This window comes from Fusarium proliferatum (assembly GCF_900067095.1).
Source record: "Fusarium proliferatum ET1 genome assembly, contig: FPRO_scaffold009, whole genome shotgun sequence".
In the NCBI taxonomy this organism is placed as follows: domain Eukaryota; kingdom Fungi; phylum Ascomycota; class Sordariomycetes; order Hypocreales; family Nectriaceae; genus Fusarium; species Fusarium proliferatum.
The window spans coordinates 1,294,924-1,316,030 of NW_022194798.1; the positions used below are offsets into that span (position 1 = coordinate 1,294,924).

General features: G+C 48.4%; 7 protein-coding genes across 7 annotated transcripts; 6 read left to right on the top strand and 1 right to left on the bottom strand.

Moving 5' to 3' along the window:
- Window positions 1–654: 654 nt before the first annotated feature.
- FPRO_15300 (uncharacterized protein) lies at window positions 655–2,601 on the top strand (the record flags this gene model as incomplete). Its single annotated transcript, XM_031220395.1, has 4 exons — window positions 655–728; window positions 796–1,396; window positions 1,454–2,277; window positions 2,331–2,601. 4 exons carry the CDS (start codon window positions 655–657, stop codon window positions 2,599–2,601), a joined length of 1,770 nt encoding a protein of 589 aa, XP_031086058.1.
- Window positions 2,602–2,912: 311 nt separating this feature from the next.
- On the top strand, window positions 2,913–3,555 carry FPRO_15299 (uncharacterized protein; the record flags this gene model as incomplete). Its single annotated transcript, XM_031220396.1, has 2 exons — window positions 2,913–3,344; window positions 3,424–3,555. 2 exons carry the CDS (start codon window positions 2,913–2,915, stop codon window positions 3,553–3,555), a joined length of 564 nt encoding a protein of 187 aa, XP_031086059.1.
- A 503-nt stretch (window positions 3,556–4,058) lies between these two features.
- FPRO_15298 (uncharacterized protein) lies at window positions 4,059–4,859 on the top strand (the record flags this gene model as incomplete). The annotated part of the gene is made up of 1 exon (XM_031220397.1): window positions 4,059–4,859. The coding sequence occupies one exon, from the start codon at window positions 4,059–4,061 to the stop codon at window positions 4,857–4,859; it is 801 nt and encodes a 266-aa protein (XP_031086060.1).
- A 486-nt stretch (window positions 4,860–5,345) lies between these two features.
- FPRO_15297 (uncharacterized protein) lies at window positions 5,346–5,804 on the top strand (the record flags this gene model as incomplete). The annotated part of the gene is made up of 1 exon (XM_031220398.1): window positions 5,346–5,804. One exon carries the CDS (start codon window positions 5,346–5,348, stop codon window positions 5,802–5,804), a length of 459 nt encoding a protein of 152 aa, XP_031086061.1.
- Window positions 5,805–6,178: 374 nt separating this feature from the next.
- On the bottom strand, window positions 6,179–15,191 carry FPRO_15296 (uncharacterized protein; the record flags this gene model as incomplete). The annotated part of the gene is made up of 2 exons (XM_031220399.1): window positions 6,179–12,288; window positions 12,344–15,191. The coding sequence occupies 2 exons, from the start codon at window positions 15,189–15,191 to the stop codon at window positions 6,179–6,181; spliced, it is 8,958 nt and encodes a 2,985-aa protein (XP_031086062.1).
- Window positions 15,192–15,843: 652 nt separating this feature from the next.
- Window positions 15,844–18,802, top strand: FPRO_15295 (uncharacterized protein; the record flags this gene model as incomplete). The annotated part of the gene is made up of 7 exons (XM_031220400.1): window positions 15,844–16,121; window positions 16,176–16,402; window positions 16,463–16,672; window positions 16,725–16,748; window positions 16,806–17,559; window positions 17,612–18,013; window positions 18,097–18,802. The coding sequence occupies 7 exons, from the start codon at window positions 15,844–15,846 to the stop codon at window positions 18,800–18,802; spliced, it is 2,601 nt and encodes an 866-aa protein (XP_031086063.1).
- A 1,397-nt stretch (window positions 18,803–20,199) lies between these two features.
- FPRO_15294 (uncharacterized protein) lies at window positions 20,200–20,552 on the top strand (the record flags this gene model as incomplete). Its single annotated transcript, XM_031220401.1, has 3 exons — window positions 20,200–20,209; window positions 20,262–20,370; window positions 20,423–20,552. The coding sequence occupies 3 exons, from the start codon at window positions 20,200–20,202 to the stop codon at window positions 20,550–20,552; spliced, it is 249 nt and encodes an 82-aa protein (XP_031086064.1).
- Window positions 20,553–21,107: the final 555 nt, after the last annotated feature.

A 21,107-nucleotide genomic window follows, 5' to 3' on the forward strand; every position in this document is an offset into this window, starting at 1 on the left:
TATAGACTGTTTACGAGATGATAGTATAACTAGTTTTATAAGATTTAGGTGTATTCCCGGTAGCAGATCGGCGAGGCGCCGAACAAATCGAGGGAGCTGTAGTCACGCCATTCAGTAGGACAATGGTGCGGCATCATCAACAAATTCCCGAAAAAGGAATTAAATTCGGAGTACTCCGTACACAAAGTAACTATATCACTCGTTTACATAAAACAATCGGTTACTTGATCAAGTGATAGTAACGGCTGCCATGATTTACATTTATCAAAAGACGACACGACATCCGTCCTATAGGTTTACCCCTCAAACTGCATCACGACTATACCAGGTTGCAAGCACGCCATATACTAGACCGCCACTCATTGGAAAAACTCTTCCCGCGGGAGTTAACACAAACTCATCAATAGACGAAGCCTGCAATGTTGCTCAGATACATCCGCGGAAGTCAATTGAGGTTCCGTGACTTAAGAACAGCTCAGTCAGTTACTATATCACAGATGGCGCAACTCTGTGACTTAAGCACGTTTACATGTGCCCCTTGAACGTCAACACAGAATATCCATGATGCAACTTTAAACTTAACCTTAACGAGGATAAACTGACTAATTTAGAAACTCTCTTAGTTAAAGGTTTTCACTTCCAACCCTAGCCGTGATGCTATGCAACGATGATCCTGGAGACCCAACGAACGAGCTCTTGGCGACCAGGGCGAATCTGAACGATAAAATGTTCTCGTTCCGCGTTCAGCCCAATTGCTTTTCTTACATTACATGTATCTACGTCTTGATAATCCAGCATGGGACTGTCTTTTAGTCCAAAGTCGCAGGCTACTAGCCTGGCTGTTCCAGAGCACCCACAGTCGGACTCGCAGGCTTCTATCATTCGTGATGGCGATCTTGCCTACGTACGTCAAACAGCTGGGAATGGCGCCTCAGGATATCAAGAGGCTGTCGGTGCTCCTGTCGAGACACGATCGCCGTTAGGATACCACGTCAACTGGCTGACTATCATCTTCCTGAACCTCAATCACATGGTCGGCACCGGCATCTTTTCCACGCCAGCTACCATCCTACGCCTCACGGGCTCAGTCGGTCTAGCCCTTGTCTACTGGGTCATTGGATTCCTCTTGGCTGTCGCAGGACTCGCTGTCCACATGGAGTTCACCAGTTACTTCCCCAACCGCAGCGGGTCCGAGGTTGTGTGGCTTGAGCAGGGCTTCCCCCGACCCAAGCACCTTTTCCCTGTCGCCTTCGCTGTCCAATCTGTACTGCTGTCTTTCAGCAGCAGCAACGCAATTGTCCTATCCAACTACCTCTGGCGTATTGTTGGCCGAGATCCTGGTCCCTGGGAACTCAAGGGCGTTGCTATTGCAGCTTACACGCTAGCCGTCATTACTGTTATCGCTCATAACAGGTATTCACTCTGAGCGATCAACGTTATTGGTGCCTTGAAGCTTCTTCTGCTACTATTCATCTCCATCTCCGGACTTGTCATCCTTGGAGGCCATTTCGGCCGGATTGAGAATCCGGGCATCAACTTTCGCCATGGCTTTCAAGGCTCTACGTCGAGCGGTTACAGTCTATCTCAAGCCATGGTCAACATCACATTTGCCTTCTCAGGTTGGCAAAACGCTTTTAGCATGGCCAATGAAATCAAGAATCCCATCCCCACCTTGAAAAAGAATGCCACCGCTTCCTTGCTCATTGTCTTCTCTCTATACTTCCTCTGCAACGTCGCCTATTTTGCCGCAGTCCCGAAGGACATCTTTCTAGAGTCGAAAGAGCTGGCCGCTGCCGTTTTCTTTCGTACGGCCTTTGGATCATCCGCTGAATCTGCCCTAAACTTTTGTGTCCTCCTGAGCTCCTTTGGTAACCTTCTCGCTGTGCTTATTAGTCAGTCCCGTCAAATTCGCGAGATTGCACGTCAAGGCGTCCTTCCATGGACGGAATTCTGGGTCTCAACTAAACCTTTTGGCACTCCCATCGGCCCATATCTCCTCAAATGGGGCTTCACCTTTCTGATGATCGTCGCTCCCCCAGCAGGTGACGCCTTTCAGTTCGTTGTCTCTCTCAAGACGTACCCAGACGCTATTTTTCACGCTGCCATGGGCGTTGGTCTTCTACTAATCCGTCGCCGCCGTTCTCGATCGGGTACTCCCAGATCCGACTTCCGGGCATGGTGGGCTCTTGTTATACTGTACCTCCTGGCCCAGGCCTTTCTGCTCGTCATGCCCTGGATTCCACCAGAGGGCGGCATTTATGCCGGAACAGTTAGCTTGTAAGTACTTCCTTCAGATCTGATTCAGATCAAATACTGACAACATGTCGCAGCCTATGGTGTACCTACATGATTGTCGGAATTGGAATCATGGCCGTTTGCGGTATCTACTATTACGTTTGGATGAAGGTTCTCCCGCGCTGGGGTAACTACAGCATTCGATCCCAAGTGATTTCTGTCGACGACAATGGCGCAAACACGCATCGCCTTTTGCGGGTGCCTAATTCTGAGGTGGATCAGTGGGATGCTACCCATGACGATCTTGGTCGCGATTTACCACTTCAACAGGTAATCAGTAGCAACAATAGTAGCTCTGAGAAGTAGCATCGCTAGGTAGCTATAAGAATAAGATGTTCATGGGAATGTCTATAGGTAGTACCGGAATGAGGACCATTTTAGGAAGCCCGCCCTGTCAGCCTGACCGTTCTAAGCCGATGGAGGCGACCCACTTGTCTCAGGCATCCAAGTAACGAACGACTCAAGGACTGAACCAACACGCCAATGACAAGAGGAGGCCGCCATAATTTTGCAACTCCTCTTCTTCCGTAATTATCTCGCACATCACCATTCATTCATTTATATATGCGCCATTCCTGCTTCGGTTTTCACCAAGACCCCCGTGCCCCGAACAAAAGATGCTACCGCCTCCCCCTCCGCCGTCGTCTTTCCGTGCCCCGGCGACTGGCAACCGCTCAACTCCACAAGCGCCAGTTGTTTCTCAGAGCGGTCCCGCTGGAGGCCTGTTGCTTGAGTTGATCAAGCATAATGGTGCACCATTCAACGATCACTGGGCATACTTTGTCCGATCTAGCTTGAATCCGTCAGTTGGTATCGTGTATGAGGCTATTGGCGATGTCCACAGCGGATTCCAACGCCAGATTCGTAGGAATCATGACCTGACTCACGATCCACCTTCATCTCGAATTCCACTCCAGTGGCTTGAAGGCAAGTTTGTGAACGAAGAGTTGATGCTTCAAGGCCAAGAGTCAATGCCTATATGCATCCTTGAGGAAAGCCTACACAAGGTCAAGGTGCCCAACAAGACATTAACTGACACTACTAAGGGAGTAAGTGTTTCGCCTTTGATCATGCCTATCACAAGGCTCAGAGTGGTAAATCTTTGGCTAACGGAGTCACTATTCATAGGAAGTCCCCAAGAAGAGAATTGTACAAAGGAATTGCCAGACATGGATCGTCGAGTCAGTGGATCAACTGGTCACGGATGGCATCCTCTCCTCAGATGTCGCTGCCTATCTTCATGCCACGAAGCAAGTCTAAACAGTTGCCAAGATACTGCGCTTTATCGGGCGAATTCTCTCATATTTGCCATCAAGAAATTAAGCTGCGCCGTGAAGAACAATGGATACTAGCCAGAGTGGATTGACAATTCAGAGGAGCTTCAGGTCTAGAATAAAGCGTTGATCCTTTTGCTCCAATCCGCCATCACCAATTATATGTGCTGGTGGCTGACGTGTGAAGTGGTTGGAAATATTTCATGATGATCCTCTTTATAGTGAAACCCTAAGGAGTCCGTTCTACTTGTCCGACGGAGTTGAGAACGGTGATGACAGTGAGCGCGCGTCTAGTCTGACCACCACCAAGTAAATCAAGAAAGGTGGAGATAATTACTCTCACCTATGGTTCAGTTCATCAATGTCTAAAAAGGATTTGCCTAAGCAGGTGTTTCTATACATAAACATGTTCCTAGTATATATAGGCGGTAGGGCCGTAAACATTATGCAGGTTCAACATTTCTCATCCAACTTTCACGAGCCAGCACCATGTCTACACATTACAGACATACACTACTCCTTTGGGTCGAAGGCTATTTTCCAAAGCGCATTGCCTATTACCTTCTCTCTAAGGGTGTCTGCTCTTCTGTTGAGCAGCTGTATGAGGGAAAGACCAACGAAAGCAATCTGAAAATAGTACCCATTACTTTTACTGGCGATGGCTTCGTTTCGGAAGACCCTGAAGAGCCCTTGCCACCCGGTAGCAAAGTGCCCGCCCTTCGTCTTGATGACACCGAGAGTGGCAGTTCAGTCTGGATCCACGAGACATGGAGCATCATTAACTATCTGGAAGAATCGCTTGACGGCAACAAGTACCGTCAGATGTGGGCTACGAGTCCCATCGACAGAGCCATTACTCAGGACGCCCTCAGCTACATCGCCCTCGCCACAGACGCCGGACGAATCTGGCTTATCAACTGCGCTCCATACATGGCTGCTTTTTGGAGCATCCCCGATTCTGAGCTCAGTCTCCCCGTCGGACGTCGCGCCCGACGGGAATTCGAAGGGTACTTCAAAACGCTGCAGGATATGGCGACTGACAATCTTACTGCAACTGGCTGGCTTACGCCTGCGGCTGACGGAGGTCCAGGCATGGCTGACGTGATGCTCGCTGCGACGGTAAGACATACGGAGTTGAGCTGGAGTGAATTTATTTTGGAGGATGAGGGGCTGGGGAAGTTGAGGGAGTGGTATGGGAGGTTCAAGACTGTGGGGTTCTGGTACGAGTTGGAGGAGACGGGGCGATTTCCTGATAATGCGAAACGTGGTGAGGGCTCTGTTCAGAAGTAGCTGATGCAATTGAATGGCGGCTTGCAAGGGACTTGGCCTGACTCAATGCATCGCTGTACGTGATGTCTAATGGTGTAAACACTTGAGCATGCTTTCCCAGGCGAAATACTGTCACAGTTAGATGCCTTCGCATCTGAGAGTCTCAGCACGCACTAAGCGTATGGGATACGGCATTTCTTTGATGGCACGCGCCACCTTTCACCAACCCTCGGACCCCGAACGAATGACATTAGGATACTGGGTTATAGGGCCCACCAGGCGTATCAAATGTCAAAGCTTTCCCGGTAGTTGAAGGGGGAGATTGCTTGTTGTGTTTCAGCGCCAATGCAATGCAACGGCCTGTAACTGGCGCGATCCGTAGCTTCCGGCTTTTGAAAGCACGCACTGGCGAAACCTGTTCTTCCTTGGGGCCCCTCTCAAAGCTTGGTTAACTTTGCAGCTCCCATCATTCTCACCTCAACAGTACACCCAACATCATCAATCACCATGGCCAGAACAACGCTGACTCACATCCCCCTCGCGTACCGCATCCTCTTCCTCTGGTTCGAGCCATTTGCCGCATTCGCCGGCTCCTTCATAATCTGGTTCGCCCCCGAAATGTTCCTCAACACAATGACCCCGGCCGCCAAATTCGCACCCGACAATCGCGTTATCTACAATCAGGTCGCGGCGACATACACGCTCTTTGCCTACAACGAAGCGATTCTTCTACGCGCTACCAACGATCTTCGTGTTTGGAGGACTGTGTTGATTGGCATATTGATTTGCGATGCGCTGCACCTGTACGCGAGCTGGCTTGTGATTCCTGACGTGTTCTGGAACCCGGTGGCGTGGAGATGGGAGGATTGGGTCAATCTGGGGAGTTTGTGGGGACAGGGCGCTGTGAGGATCGCGTTTCTGATGGGAGTTGGTTTGCAGGGGCACACTCGTGTCAAGGCAGATTGAGGTCAATTGATCAAGATATGGAAACGATGGGAGTGAGGCACAGTCGTCGGCATTGTAATATTTGGCAATCTGGCCAGAATCTTGGAGATGGACGCCCCTGGCACAGACAGCCGGCGGCACAGTCGGCAAATATTGGGCATAGAAATGACATTGCTCAGAACCTGAGACAGCGCACCGTCATCGCTTCAAGTCGATGAATTCTTTCTTTCATGGCATTTGGACGCGCCATGCATAGCAACCACTGCGTCAAATAATTGAATACTGAATGATGTCCTTTACTCCGTACATTATTGTTTTTTATTGTTTTCTCGAGTTCCACAGACGTAGAGAATCATCCCACTGCTTGTTAATCGTTGTTCTCCAGGGTAGCGAGCTCAAGTCAAGGCATATTGCAAAATGAGTACCACGTTTTCTAATCCCGTGAAGTCGCCCTGTTCATTCGATACCTTCAATTTCCACTCCAGGTCCTTCTCATCCAGCTTTGTGTTCAATGGAGATAAGCTCAACATAGTGGCTTTGCCTAATGGAACTGGATCCCAGGGCTTTTCCTTTCCCAAAGCAGCAATTGAAATTGAATCCTGTACCAATTTGTTTTTTGTCACCTCGCCAGAAACTACAAGGCTGAGGCCGGTAATGACTATAGTCTTTCCCAGCGCCCAGTAGGGAAATCTACCTTTGATACTAGACAGGTCTAACTCCGCAACAGATTTGCTTGCGAGGCCTGACCGGAAGGCATACCATGCGTTACTGAAGTCGTTTTTGATATCAAACATGGCGAAAAGGCCAGGCCCTTCGGAGCCCAAGCCTTCAATCTGGGAACGGAAAGCCTTGACAGCTTGGTTGGCTGCATTACGGAGCAACGGTCCCCCGTCCACAGATGTATACCTGACATGCAGAATAACGTCCGAGATGGTGGAGTAGTCGAAAGAACGAACAACCGTGGGGAGCTCAAGGGACCACGAACCAATTGCACCAGCACCTTCGAATGGCTGGAAGCGGTCATCCTTGAAGTTAAGCTCAAACACACCGGAGTCCTGAATACCAGAGCTGATAGCGACCGAAGTGATAGGTACTATGTCTGTACGGAAGTGCCCCGAACCCATACTGTCCTCACTGTACTCCTCCCCAGAGGCTGCTACAGAGCTAACTCGGTAACGATGCTGAAGGAGACGCAGTGTTGCATTCAGACCAGTATAGGGACCGACGACGCACGGAACAGATAACGAGACTGACTTGATGCGTCGCATGTAATGACCTGGGAAGTCAAAGTCGTACAACACCTCTGGAATGTCAAAGGTGACAGTGCCATTTGCTCTAAGATTCAGCAAAGCTTCAGGGTTGAGCTGTCTGAGCGAGATGTTCTTGACTATCTCATAGTCATACGATGATCGCTCCAGATATGCGGCCTCCATGCGTCGCAGGTCAGCTTGCAGCTGCTGCCCTGCAAGGAGGCCATCATGACTGCTATCCCAATAACCACCAGGTCGTAAGAACCCTTGCACCGATGATCCCTTCTCGAAGCGGAACGCGTTCTGAGCGCGACGTGCGAGGTCCGATGCAAGCTGATATAGGTCATAATGAACATTGCGGATCGTGTTCTCCATCCAACCGTAAAGCTTCTCGTTTGTATACTTGGACTGATACCACTGCTCCATCTCAATTGCATTATCGATCTCTGCTTGTTGAATGCACGTTTCCTTCTCATTGAGCTCTAGTCGCTTTCTCTGGATCTCTGCCTGTTTGTCGAGCGATTTGATCTCCTGACCCTTTATATTGGCTTGGAGTCGCCTCTCTTGTAACTGCCTCGTGAGCGCGTTTGTGCGCTGGGCATCGGATGCTATCGTGCTGGCTGCCAGGGAGCCTGTCCTGAGGGTCATGGCCGAAGCTTGAACAGCTGATGCCAGGATCGAGCCGTCCATCTTGAGCGACGCACCAACACCCATTGGCTCAACATTCGACGTCACCTGCGGTAGAGCCTTGAGCATGAACGCCCAGATGTCTATGTATGAAGCAGCGAGGTTCAGCTTGTTGGCCAGATCTGTTCCCTTCATTTCCTGGAGCTCCAGTCGATTCATACGAAGGTCGTCTGTGAACGGTGCATCAATTGCCTGCTCAATGTCCACCCACTTGTCTGTTTCGCTTGGTATGCGATCCAATGGCTCGCCCATGAGCTGTAGATAGTAGCTCAGCTGAGCTGCAGCAGAAGATCTGTTCATTTCCAGGAGCTCGATGTTTCTTTCAATCTCCTCCCTCTGCAGACGTTTGAGACTTATTGCAAGCCTCTGCCGAGCCGTGTCCTGTTTCGCTTTCAGGATCTGAAGAGCTTCTGAGTCCTTCTTTTCCTTGGCTTGTAGAAATTGCTCTCCCATGCTCTGAAGGGTGTTGCATATCTCTAGTGCTTTGGAGATGAGGTATTGGAACCGTTGATTCGGCATTGGGCCATCCATCTCATTCAGAAGTGAGGTCACCCCCCCTCCACCACCTTGTAAGGCACGGCCTATCTGACCTGGATCGATACTTGGCTCATTCATGGCATACACGAGCGGCCGACCATTAATGTCCAAGTTGTTCCTTGCCTTGTAAAGCCGATCGTTGACCAACGCACGCATTGTCTGGTACTTTGGATTGGCTGGTAGGCAAAAATACGTCGTTGTAAGGATTCCCAAGACTCCATATCTATCCTGCTCGTCATCCAGCCTGTCGTCCTTCAATTGTCTCGTCCCTCGTCTCTCAACATCGCAGAGGAAAGGGAAAGCCAGTTCGAGATCGACGCTCATCCTGCCATTCTTGTTCAGTGTATCATAATTCCTCACGGCGGCCTTGCCAAGTTTGGGGATCTTGGGCGGCTCTGGGCCGAGGACATGTGCTGCCTCAAGGTATCGCTGGATCGCCATCGGGAGAGATTCAATGCTGGCCTGGCGGAAGTATTCATCACCGGCAGCGATGAGCGTTTCGATATATTTCATAACTATCCATTTCATGTATGCTCGCGGTCGTGTTCGCGCTGTTGCATGCGTGTTGGATGGGTTGCGTCTTCTTTCTGTCACTGCCACGTCAAGCGTAGACTCATCTAGCCAACCAGTGAACTTGTCTTGGTTCTCAGTGGGATCAGATGCAATGTCTCTGAAGGGACGGAATCTCCAACAAGCTGTTTTCGCTTGCTTTCGAGTTTGCCCTTGAACATCCACCGTTGGATCGAAAACAAACCTTGCGACTCGAATGGCCAGATCGTATTGCTGTGTTGCCAAGAATCTGTCCATTGCAAGAAGAATACAGTGCGCCCCAAGCTCCCAGTTGTAAAGGGCATATGAGGTGGCCTGTTCGTGGTATTGAGACACATTTGCTTCAACGACAGCCTTTCCATATTCTCTCTCGTTCATCGTGTTCATCGTCTCGAATAGCGGTCCCAGGCTGTCTGTCTTCGTGATATCTTGCATGAAAGTTGGTGATGAAGAATGCTCAATAACTTCAGTCATCGAATTCCGAACCAGATTCGACGATGCAAGAGTGATCTTGTTATTTCTGGCGTAGGCAAGCTTTGGGTACATGAAGGTCGTCTTGCCATCCGGTGCTGATACCTGTACGTCAACGACGTAGCCTGTCGCCTTGCCCAGTTTGTCATTTCCATCATATGACATAGTCCACACCAGGGTTCTGGAAGAGGTTGGGACTGGAACAGCTAGTAATGGAGGAGTTGCCTCTTTTCCTTCAAATAAAGCAACTCCCTGTTCAGGAGTTTCGACCTGGTCGTCGTCGAAAGTCTTTCTCGTTTCCCAGTTTTGCTGCCATGTGTACTTGTGAAACACTGTCTCAAGGGTGCTCATTTGAGAACTGGATTGGTCTGCGGCTGTCGCAACCGATGCGCGGTCGTCGCTCATCTGAAAGGACCCAATGAATGAATGATTGGCTCTTTTAGTTTCTTCTGCATTCTTTCCATTGAGCTTTTCGTTTCGCCAGCATCCAACGTTGATAGTGACTATCTCCCCAACCGGGCCAGTCGTGTTGGCCCAAAAGGTAAAGCGTGAGATGAAGGGCAGCTTTTCTTCGTTGAATGTGTCATCCCATTTTACATTCAGCACTGGTTGTGAAACACGCTTGGGTGTCCATTCACCGTTAAGTAGCTCAGTCCATGCCATTCGTATCTCCCAGTTACTCGGTGACTTTGTCGTATTCAATGAATTACCCGCAGCTTCTGAAAACGTCATGGGGGATTTCTTTTCTCCTATTGGGGTCTCGGGAGTCAGAGTTTTTACCATTATTTCTGGAACATAGACAGTCAGACGATTGCCACGCATGACGGGAATGAGGTAAGCCCCGGAGTTGGTGACGCTCGAACCATTCCAATCTGCCTCGTACGTGACAGAACCAATGTCCATCAAAGTCCACGGTGTCCACATCGCTACATCACTTGGCTGTGTAAGCCTCATGCTACGGTAGTAGAAGCGATATGGTGCGCTGCGGGTTTTGCCAAAGAAATGGTACGTCTCCAAACCCCCAGTGGGGTGATGCCGTAGATATGCTTGGATGTCCAGATCTGCAATCTCAGACAGCCCTTTCACGTATGTACGGATAGCCTGAGAGAACGTATCCCAACTCAAATCCTTCTGCATGATGGTCGTTTCGTAGTCGCCAAACAGAGCAGTCTTGTCGTCACGCAAAGTTGGATCAATCCAATTCTCTGGGTACAAGAATGCCTTTCTTGTAGCTGTCCAAACGTTGTGCTTTTGCATCCACGTCCACTTGACCTGGTCTATGTCACTTGGCTGCACACCGGCTTCGATCTCCATGCCTAGGAGACATCGCTGTACATATAGTTGAACAGTCGAGATGGCCTGTTTCATTCTAGTGATCTCAAACTGCGAGCCCATCTGGACGTCGATCAACAACAGATCAAAGAGGCCAGCCGCATCCGAGATCTTGGAATTCTTGATATATGGTTGCTGCAGCAAATAATCGATAAAGACTGTCCGCTGCGTTTCGCGTAGCTGTGCTGTACATGACTTGAGTTGTCGTTTACCAAGCATGAGTCGCAGTTCATTCGCGACCGCTAAATCCTTGTTCGTAGTAGGAAGTGCGGGAGTTGCGAATATGAAGAGATTCGTGATTGGGTGCTCGCTGTCTTGACTCGAATTGGGCCTCAGGTTGCCAGAGATCTCCATGATAGCTTGGATGGATAGCAATTCGTCGAGGCTAGCGACAGTTCTGATGATATCCGCCGTTGCGGCTCCATCATAGTCATACTTGGTGTTGATCAAAGTAGAGAGCTGTGCTTCAGGCCATGTCGTAGCAGCTATGAGGTGGGAAGCCAAGGTTGAAGAGCTGTCAGGGTTCTCAAGCCATGCAAACAAAGTGACTAGAGAATCCTTCTCTTTGGCAATATTGTCTCTCAGCTGTCGATAGCTCTGTAGCTTTGCAATATCTCCAATGCTCAGTGAGTTCAAATCAACTGATACAAGCCCGTTGGGAGTGGTCAGGTATTTGACCTCTTCCAAGCTCAACTCCAGCTTGCGGAACAACGAGGCCGATCGACCAATCTCCTTCAATACCAAGTCAGCCTTCTGGACGCTTTCTTGTACAATGAATGTAGTATCACTGAAGCTTGCTGGCACCGTCTGTTTAGTGGTCCAGGTAATGTCCATGGGCCGAACAGACGACACAAGAAGGTAGGTCTGTCCGGTTGTCATAAGGATGGGATCGGAACACCACTCTGTACTGGATTCCTTGATATTAACCTTGGCACCATTGATGTTAAGGTATGTATCTTTGGCAGTGTCAGGTTGTGTTGGCCGCAAAGTGAACGTGTGCTCTCCTGTAGCGGTCGGTAGAAAGTAGCCTTGTGTGCTTGGGGGCTTATCCACAGAGTAGCCCTGAATGGATTCTAGGATATGGGAAGCTGACTTATTCTTTTCTGAAGCCATCTCTTTGCTTAAGAGCATAGGGATAAGGGTGTGATCAACGCCATCTAGCTTCTCGACGATACTTCTAGTAGCGAGGTCGACCAAACTTTGCGATCGCAATACGGGCAACATAAGATTGACAAATTCCAGTCGCCTTTTGCGTAAGATCTTCTCCCTTTCGACTTCAGACGATTCCTCTCTATCTGAGCTGGTACAAATTGACTCGTCGGACACGGTTGCGGAGTCCGTGGTAGTAAATTGCAGGTCAGAACACATCAAGTCGACCATCTCCTTCTTCTGCTTCGCGGTCGCTTCATCCGAGAATCTGGATAGTAGAGCCTTGAAAGGAATTTTGGACATGCTATCAAGTTCTTTGACGGTGTCAGCAAGGACTGCACAATTCTCGATTTCTTTTATGCTTTCCTCTTTCTCCTCCCCCGTCAGTATTCCTTTTAGGGCTACAACAGCTGTCTGGGCCTTGGTGCCCTTTCCGTTGATGTCAATGGCCAACTTCGAAGGGAGGCCATTGAAAGAGGGTAACGATCTCAAAGTCTTCAATTGAATACTCTTGGTGACCACAAAATCACCTGTTTGACCTCCCGTTAGCAGGCTGGTCCAGCCATGGTAGTCTCTATAACAAACCTTCAACTATCTGTGCCAAGCTCTTGGAAGTTGCAGCATCGAACATCTGGCCGCAAAGATCCATGACATCTCGCGATGTAACCATTTTATTCTGGATACGAGGGTCCCATGTGCCTCTACTGGCACTGATCTTCTCCATAATAGACGAAGTGAACTGAAGGGCATGATCAGATAATGGAGCACCGGTGCGTTCAGTCTTGCCAACAAGCATCATAATGTCGTTGGTTGACCACCCGTTATCGGTCAAGCTTTTCCAAAGAGCAATACTCTCCAGGGTTGTTTTGGGGTCAATAAAGATATTTCGGTCAGGGAAGACTGAAAGAACCATGTCGTAATCCTTTGGTCGCAATCCAAGTAGTCGACACATCAGTGCATGGCGGTACATCTTGGACAGTGTTTCCAAATCAAGCGGTGAGGAAAGGTTCAGCTCAGCAATGGATAAGAGGATCTTCAAATCCTCCGATGTTGTCTTCAAAGTCATTGTGAGAGGCGCCATGTAGAGTTCAATGGCTCCCTTGTCCCTCAGATATTTGCCATCGGAGTCGGGCCTGAAGACTGGATCGTTACTAAGATATCTCATTGGTTCAAGGAACGCCTTTCTGTATAAGGACTTATCGCCGTGGGTGCTAATTTGCGCCCAAATTGGGAGAAGAGACACCACGGGTGCCTGCGTCAGTTTGCTTAACTTTGCGATTCGCGCGATGTCTTCGAGGACTGCTAGGGTAATGCCTCGGAACGCCTCGACAGATGTAATAGCACTGTTGGCAACGTGGTTCTGAGTGACGGTTGAAATAGCGACGTCAAGCTCTGCAATGGTCCATCCTAGCTTATTTCTAAGTCGAATAAACCCTTGCAGTTCATGGCATATCTCCTGTGTTAGACTTCGGATGGGAAACTCTCCAGAGGAACCTCCCTCCTCGGAACTCGCGCTGTTTTCAAGGAGTTGGAGTCGCATTTCCGAGAGCTGCCCGTCGAATACCTTTGAGCCTCTGTTATTGACGATCACAAGTTTTCTGCCAAAGAAAGTAGTGTTCAAGAGCTCGAGCAGCTCCTCAAGTGACAGTCCTGAGCGTGGGAGAAGTTGATCTCGTATAAAACCCAGCCCTAATTGGTTGCTCTCGGAAGTTTCAAGCATCTCGTCAACAGTTTCATAGCCCCAGCATTCGTTGACCGAGGGTATCGACCTATCTCGTGCCAGTACCTCTTGGACCAAGTGCTCTGGAGAAAGGCCGACAAGAAGGTCTAAGAAGGTGTCTGTGAAGATGGTCTCTTTGCAAACAGCAGCAAAATCGCGAGGTAACATATGCAAGGTCTCGGCAACATCGAACCGGTGCCATACAGCCTCTGCTTCCTTTTCTAGCTCTCTTCGTGACTTTGAGTCACTTGGAACGAAGTTCATTAGCTGCTTCAGCATGAAGCTAGTTGACTTGAAGTTTGTGCACACATCCGCAGGCTCGATTCCCATCGAAGAAAGGTAGACTCTGACCGAGTCTTCACCCAGCCTATAGGGAAATCGGTTCAAAGGAAACATGGCTTCGGCAATCTTGTTTTCGCACGCGTCTGCTACTCGGTCCTGCTCTCCTTTTACACAGCCCTGGGGTGCTGAGGTCTCCTCCTCATCGACAACACTGACGGTTCCTCCCTCACTAGCGATATAAGAAGCCAGAATCTCATTGACAATTGTAATGTACGAGACCATATTCTTACTATTCGCGCAGGAGAGCTGTAGACATTGTAGATCCGGACGTCTCAGGGCCAATGCTTGAAGCACATTGTCAGCTCCTTTTACAACAGTACTGCAGCGGCTATTTTCCAGGAACTTGAGCAGATCAACAAAGTATGCTGACGCGCTAACAACAGAGCAACACTCTTCGCATGGGGTATTCTGGAGGTCAAAGATACTTGTCATGTTGAAATCCTTGGTACCCTTTGCGTTAGGGGTCGTGGAAGGATCTTCATCCGGGAGTGCTGGCCTGGTGACTTTTTCTGCCCCGACATCTGCGATTGCTTTCTCGGTGGCCATGAAGTCTTCGTTAATCATGGAGAGCAGATTAACCCAGGTCTCTTGACTCCGACAAGCTACTACAACCGCATGGTCGTGGATCTTGAGTGCAACCTCTCGATCTAGGAGGTTCTTAGCGGTCATCGTTTTGACGAACGCCTTTCTGCTCGTGGAAGCAATATCTTGAGCAGATTTGAAGTTGTGGTCCAGAAGAGGCTTGATCTGTCGTGGTTCTGTAACCAGGTACTGCAACCTTTGGAGTGTCATGATCCTGCTGAGGACCGCCTCGACGTCGACATTTCGGCTTTCCTTTAGTGAGTCAAGAAAGCCTTTGGAATTGATCATGTTTCGAAACGCATTAGAGGCGATGGATACGTTATTCTTAACAACCCATTCTAACGCAACACTGATAGCACTGTTCCATTCTGGTTTAAACTGGAACTCATTTGCCCTGACAGAAGCCAAGAGAACAGCCAGAGGTTCTTTGAGCATTAGATGGGATCTGAATTGTGCAACACTTTCTTTGTCGTTTGAGGGTAAATCTTCTTTATGGTAGTATTCGAGTGCAACCATGCTGAGATTCTCCGGCCCAGGAAATTTTTGTAGCAGGTAGCACGCAAGCTTCTCATCCTCTTGGGTTGCATGGAATATCTCTCTCATCCACTGAAGTGACTTGACATGGTCTAGGCTTAAACCACCTCGCCCAACAACGGCTTCAATAGCAGAAATGACATTATCGTGTGTTGCGATGGCAGTTTGGACTTTGATCACTAGCTCATCATTTCCACTGAACATGGAAGCGACTAAAGCTAAGGCTTGCGTCTTGGGCTGTGTGCTTTGCGGCATGGTGACAGGTAACTGTTGGTGATAAGAATAGTTTGAAGCAATAGGAAACAGTCTTCTAACAAAGCCAATGGGAGTTTGGATAAGGTTGAATAATGATGCACTGCAAAGGTCTTCCAAGTTGGTTACGAAGTCATGAGCTATCATTACACGATGCTACGTACTTCCTATGATCTCAATCCAAAGACGCAAAGAGCTGGGCTAGTTTGTTGAAGGATGTATCGGGCATTGCCGCCGTCAAACCCTGTTCTCTTCCATGTGAGTGGCTTCGGCTACCCATTTCCTGGCGAGGACCGAGCACCTGCAGTGCGCTATCGATTCTGCCCCCCCTGTACTGTAGCGGGGCCTGACAGCTAATAGTGCATGGTGGGTAATTTTAGGTCATGTGTCGTCTCGATTCGGCTGTTCAGCTCTGTCCATACCAATTCTAGACTTCTGTATCTCGTGGCTGGTGGCCAGGTATAGCTGTCAGACATGTATCGGTACATTGCTTTCGTCAACAAGGGCTTTCGGCATCATGTGGCTATCTATCAGCTCGATAAGGAGTGCTTCGGGGATACGCACAGCACTACACGAATGAACATCATCTCGTCGATCTCAGGTTTTCTAGCCATCAGACATTTTCAACCAAGTCAATTCATTGTAGATTGCAAATATGGCTACCGCAGCGCATCAGTCCCGTTTCCAGTTCACTTTGTCTACTGGTGATAGCCCAGCCAACGACAACGCCGAGTATTACGATCAGATCACTGCCTTGTCCCAAGCTTTGATCAACAGGAGCTTCCGCGACCTATTTGAGAATGCCGAAGGAGTCGCTAGAATTGTCCACCCCAAGGATAAAAAGGGCGATAGAATATTTGGAGAACTTGAGGCGCCTACGATTATGTTGATAGCGCACACTGATGACGTGAATCTAGCTTACTACCAGCTTCGGTCTGTTCCCATCCTTGCTTCTATCAACTGATCAAATTGACTAACTCGGAGCAGTATCAAGTCGGCCAATGTTGTCTTTCGCAACGGCCAGACGCGCACTCTTTCTCAATGGGTTCTCACTATCAAAGTAAACCTTGGCCAAGTGTCTTTAGATATTCAACCATCAGATAACGAGGTAACACGTAAGAGCAAGGAGTATTGGAAGCAGGATGTTGCCAAGAGGTACCCAGGCTTCGTAGTCGGCGACTATCGCGTTCAGCGCATCTTTGCCAACTTTGCTGGTATGTTACACTTGTGTTGAAGCGTGGTAGAATCTGTTAGCTAAACCCCTTGTCTCCAAGCTGCGCAATGGGACACGCCCGTGCAGCACTTGAGCACTTGTTTCGACCCCAAAACCAAAACAACCATCACCCTCCAGGAATGGCAGGACCGACCTGAGAACTCCGACTACTTCCATCGTATCATGCAACTCATTGGGGATTGGGCTAAAACCGATGCTCATGATGGTCTATCAACCCTGGGCATCAAGTTTTCTTTACATCAGGAAGCCAGTGGGTGTCCCTCGATTTTTCTTTTATGTGTTACTGATACGTCACAAACTAGACAAAGTCCCTCCGGCAACATTCAGTAAGTCAAGCTCCTTCTTTGAAGCTCTCCTATGACGTATACTGAAGTCTTTGGCAGAGCCTATGCTGCGTCATGTCCAGGTCTATCCTTACAAAGACCATAGGCACCCAAAGCCCATAACGAGTATCGGAGATTGCTCACGTGCGACTCAAGCTGCGCCTTACGGAGATCTCGTGTTTGGGGATTTCAACTGCTTGATGTTTTGTGAAAACGTGGATACGAGCTGGGACATACCAGGAAGGTCTATCAATCCCATAATCCGCCCCCTCCCCCAAGTAAAGAAAATGGGTCACTCATGCAATCTGGCATTTCCCGTGTCAGAAGATAGTCTGAAGGTTCCGGATTCGTTAGGCACCTTTGCTATGGATTATAGGGTCGTTATGAATCGCTATCTACTCCCTACGCTTGAGGATCTGTGTCGCGCCACTGTGGTCAAAATAAACAATCCCGAGCGCAAGATAGCAGCACCTGAGATATCATTCCAACCACGGTATACCATCGGCTCTCCACCCCCCGAGCGGCAATTGAATAGCTCACGTCATGGTGGCATCGAGTTTACGAAGATCTCAGACTGCAATTATCGATGGGGATTTGATGACAACAAAGGGGAGAAGGGACATCTTTTCACAGATGGTCCATACAGTATTCTCCGAGATAGGTATAACTCTTATCAAATCGATACTAAATCTGCAGTCGAGGTCCAGTGGTCTCCTGGAGGGTCTGCCATGGGTATCTCAGCTTCCATCTTATATAAGTACGATTGTACTTTCGCGGATAACAAGGACATGACCGGACATGTGGATAGTGTGAAGTATGAAACAGACCTTTGCGGACCTGTGAACCTTGGCTAACTGACTTTGCAGGTATGAGGTCAATGCTAAGTCGGCCTTCAGCCTGGAACTACAACTTGCTAATGCTGCCATAATACCCAAGGTCAAGGGCATCAGCAGAACAGACTTTGCAAAGATAAAAGACGGCTCCATTAGTAGTCCAGATGAACTCAACACTGTCTCCGATGGCGGCCTTGACGTGTCAGAGTCTATCAATAGTTCGACAGCAACAGGTAAAGGGGCCGATGGCAGTAGTTCTGTCTTGATGCGAGATCTCGAGACGTCACTGAGGGCAGCCATTGCTAGGTTCACTCAACGAATCAATGATCATTTCAATAGCAGAGGGCATTTAGTGCTTCCTGGGTATGGGAATCTGCAGATGAAGAACCCTAGATTCACCAAGCTCGGTGGTATCGTGGCAGACTTCGATTTCAAGTAAGTGTCTAGTCGAGATCTCTTTTCTGTTGTTTATACAAACGGCAAATGAACATGTATGCTTTTCTGACAGCCAATGCTAGGTCAACGGCGCCTGATGGGGTAATCTCGTTTCCCAACTCCCCTGAAAACCCTGACTCGGGTGATGAACGATTAGGTCAACCAAAAACACCAACGGGTGTTCCTGGGCCGAAAGACGAGAACTCGCTTAAGCTCAATTGGGATTTGAAAGTGTCCTATAACCAAGCAACAAAAATTGCTCGACTGTCATTGAGTGCCCAAAACAACAAGAAAGAAGATTTAAGCTTCCATTTTATTCGCATCAGCTTACTGACATCGGCTTCTACCAAGACACGCCCGTTTGATGATACTGATTGGAATCGCTCGCCCGATGAGAAGGCACTGGACATACTCTTTTCACATGGTGAATATTTATACTCTGCCCCAAGTGAGCGTCATTCTGGAGAGTCCTTGTCGGAGATTCAGCTACAGGGCAACGTTTACAAACTTAGTAAAGGAACTGGGTGGCCCACCAACTTGCCTCCTCTTGAAGTCACAATTAAGACTGAGAGATCAGCTGGAGAGATGCAGGCTTCTGTGCACGGTCTAAATGGTACCCATTTTAAAGTGCCAAGGGACCAGGAACTCAGTCTCGTGCTGCAGGGTGACATCCAGGAGTTGGGACGATACAAGATTAAAATCGCCGAATCTTGGAAAAAAGTTCCAGGTTTGAAGTTTGGGGGAGAAGGGACTGCGATAAGCTACAAGGACATCTACATTCAGCCATGACTTTAACTTGGCTCACACGTCGAAAGCGACTTCAAATCCAGAAAATTATCCATACGTTCCTTTATGTCAATGACCCAGATGCCTTGTCAATTGCTGGAATCCTAGAACAGGGCAATGCAAGTGATGGTTTACTACATCTTGATATTTCTACATGCACTGTCCCTTTTCAACTCAGTTTTGAAGCCCTCTCTAGATTTATTCAAGGCTAGGCATGATCATACACAACATGAGATTTGGTGACTGAGACGTTGGATTGAGCCTCTTAGGAGTAGGCAAGACACACGCCCCAATCTAGCCAACTGGCTATGTTATGGTTCGCTAAACAATTGCTCATGTGTGGTATACTTTACCCGTAGTCTAACCTCTTGGCCCCTCCTAAAAGTGACCCCAACGGTTGTGGCTGACTGCAAAACTCCCATGAGTGTAATCCTGCAATATCAAGTTAGTCGCCCACGAGATTCTTGCTAAACAGGCCGGCATCTGCCATCCTACACACATGTTTGTACAAATACTTGATACAATGGCGTGAAATACGTGGCAGAGTCTGAGTCAAAGTATTGAAAAGACACATAAACTATTGATGCATATATCTCAATAGAGACGGAAAAGCGGAGGCTACACGGCTGTTTGTAGGTAAGCGTTCCAAAAGGAGCTAATGCACAGGCGAGACGCGCGTTCCAATCCACTGAACCCAGTACGGAAAGGGACCAAATTAGACCTAGCTCAGCTTCACATATCAGGCCATGCCCCCAAAAAGATGCAGAGTGCCAATATTATGCAGGAGAGCAAATGTGATACGACAAGACAGTACCTGATATCAACATCTCGGGCTCGGTGTGAGCGACCAAGTTCCCTTGGCCAGAGTGGCATGGCGTAGTGGAGTGTGAGGTTAAAGAGAGCTGACTCATGGTGCTGTCTCAACCAGGCCGATTTGGCCATCTTCTCCATTGTAGAGATAAGGCCCTTTCGAAAATATCAAAACCCAGTCTTGCACACAATTTCTGCACAAGGGATATTGGAGTAGTTAACCATCGCCAGCTATTTCTGCCTACACCGTTCCTAACACTGCAATACATTACTCCAGCATGACTACCAGTAGCACTATGCCGAGGAAGGAATGGATTTACAGGTTCATCTGTAACATCGCATATAAGCAAGGTGACAAATTCTTAGTCGCCGATATCAAGGAAGGAGGTGGCTCATCCCCAGCAGTTTGGGCACAGTCAGCGTTAGTTGACATTCTTGTCAGGGTCTATTCGCCATGTTCCTGGGCTAACCGATGCAGGAATATTAAAAATCGCGAGCAAAACGAAAATATAAAGTGGGAGATATGGTCGTATCCCCTTGAGCAGAGCACTATAGTTGTTCTCTGGAACCGTCAGTCTAGGCGATACATAATGAGTAATGGCAAGTGGAAACATTGTTCTCTCTCTATTGACCCCTCCCTGACTATTCCTAGGTAACGAACAATATGTCGAAACTGACCATGGCGATGAATACGACGTGAAGTTTCATTGGTACCTCGAGGGGGCTGATGTCAAGAAACCAAACGACACAGTCCCTGTCAAGTATGATGATTATGGCCAGCATCCCAAGGACGTACTGATCTGTGATTCTTAGATTCCGATCTGTGCTATATCCATCATTATTCCTCGATCTTGAAGTAAACAACCCTGTCCACGAAACACCATTCGTCAGCTGGAAATCTCATAATGGACCTACCCAACAATTCTATCTATATACGTTATAGGGAACAATCCTAGCTATCAAGTAGTTAATATACCGTATTGTTGTGGTGCTTATTATGCTGCTTCTATTTCAAGCAAGATTGGGTTGCAACAAGTTTTGTTACACAAAATGGCCCTTTCTATCACATGCTTCTAGAATAAAAAAAGAGAAACCTGCAGCCTGACAATAGACGATATGGAGTTTGTTGTACACTTGCGCCATACAAGTCGCTTCCTCTTCAGTGGCTGGTGATGATACTCTCTTGTCAAATTCATAGCCGGCTCTGATTTGTTCGTCGGGTATCCGAGTCTTCACCCGACTCCGCTACTAAGTTCGTGTATCACGCATGGAACTAAAACCGAGGTAGACACTAGCGGATTTGGACCAAAGCTAGAGCCTGACTAGAACCTTTGCCACGTCAGACTCGCTACGAATATGACCGAACGGATGTGAGTAGTCGTATTATGCACATTGCCAATAAAAACAAGGGTCTGTTGCATTAGACAATCAGATGAAGTTCTCAATAAGGAAACTTGGTGCAACAAGAGTTTCGCCTGCACCAGCTGAAATACTCTTT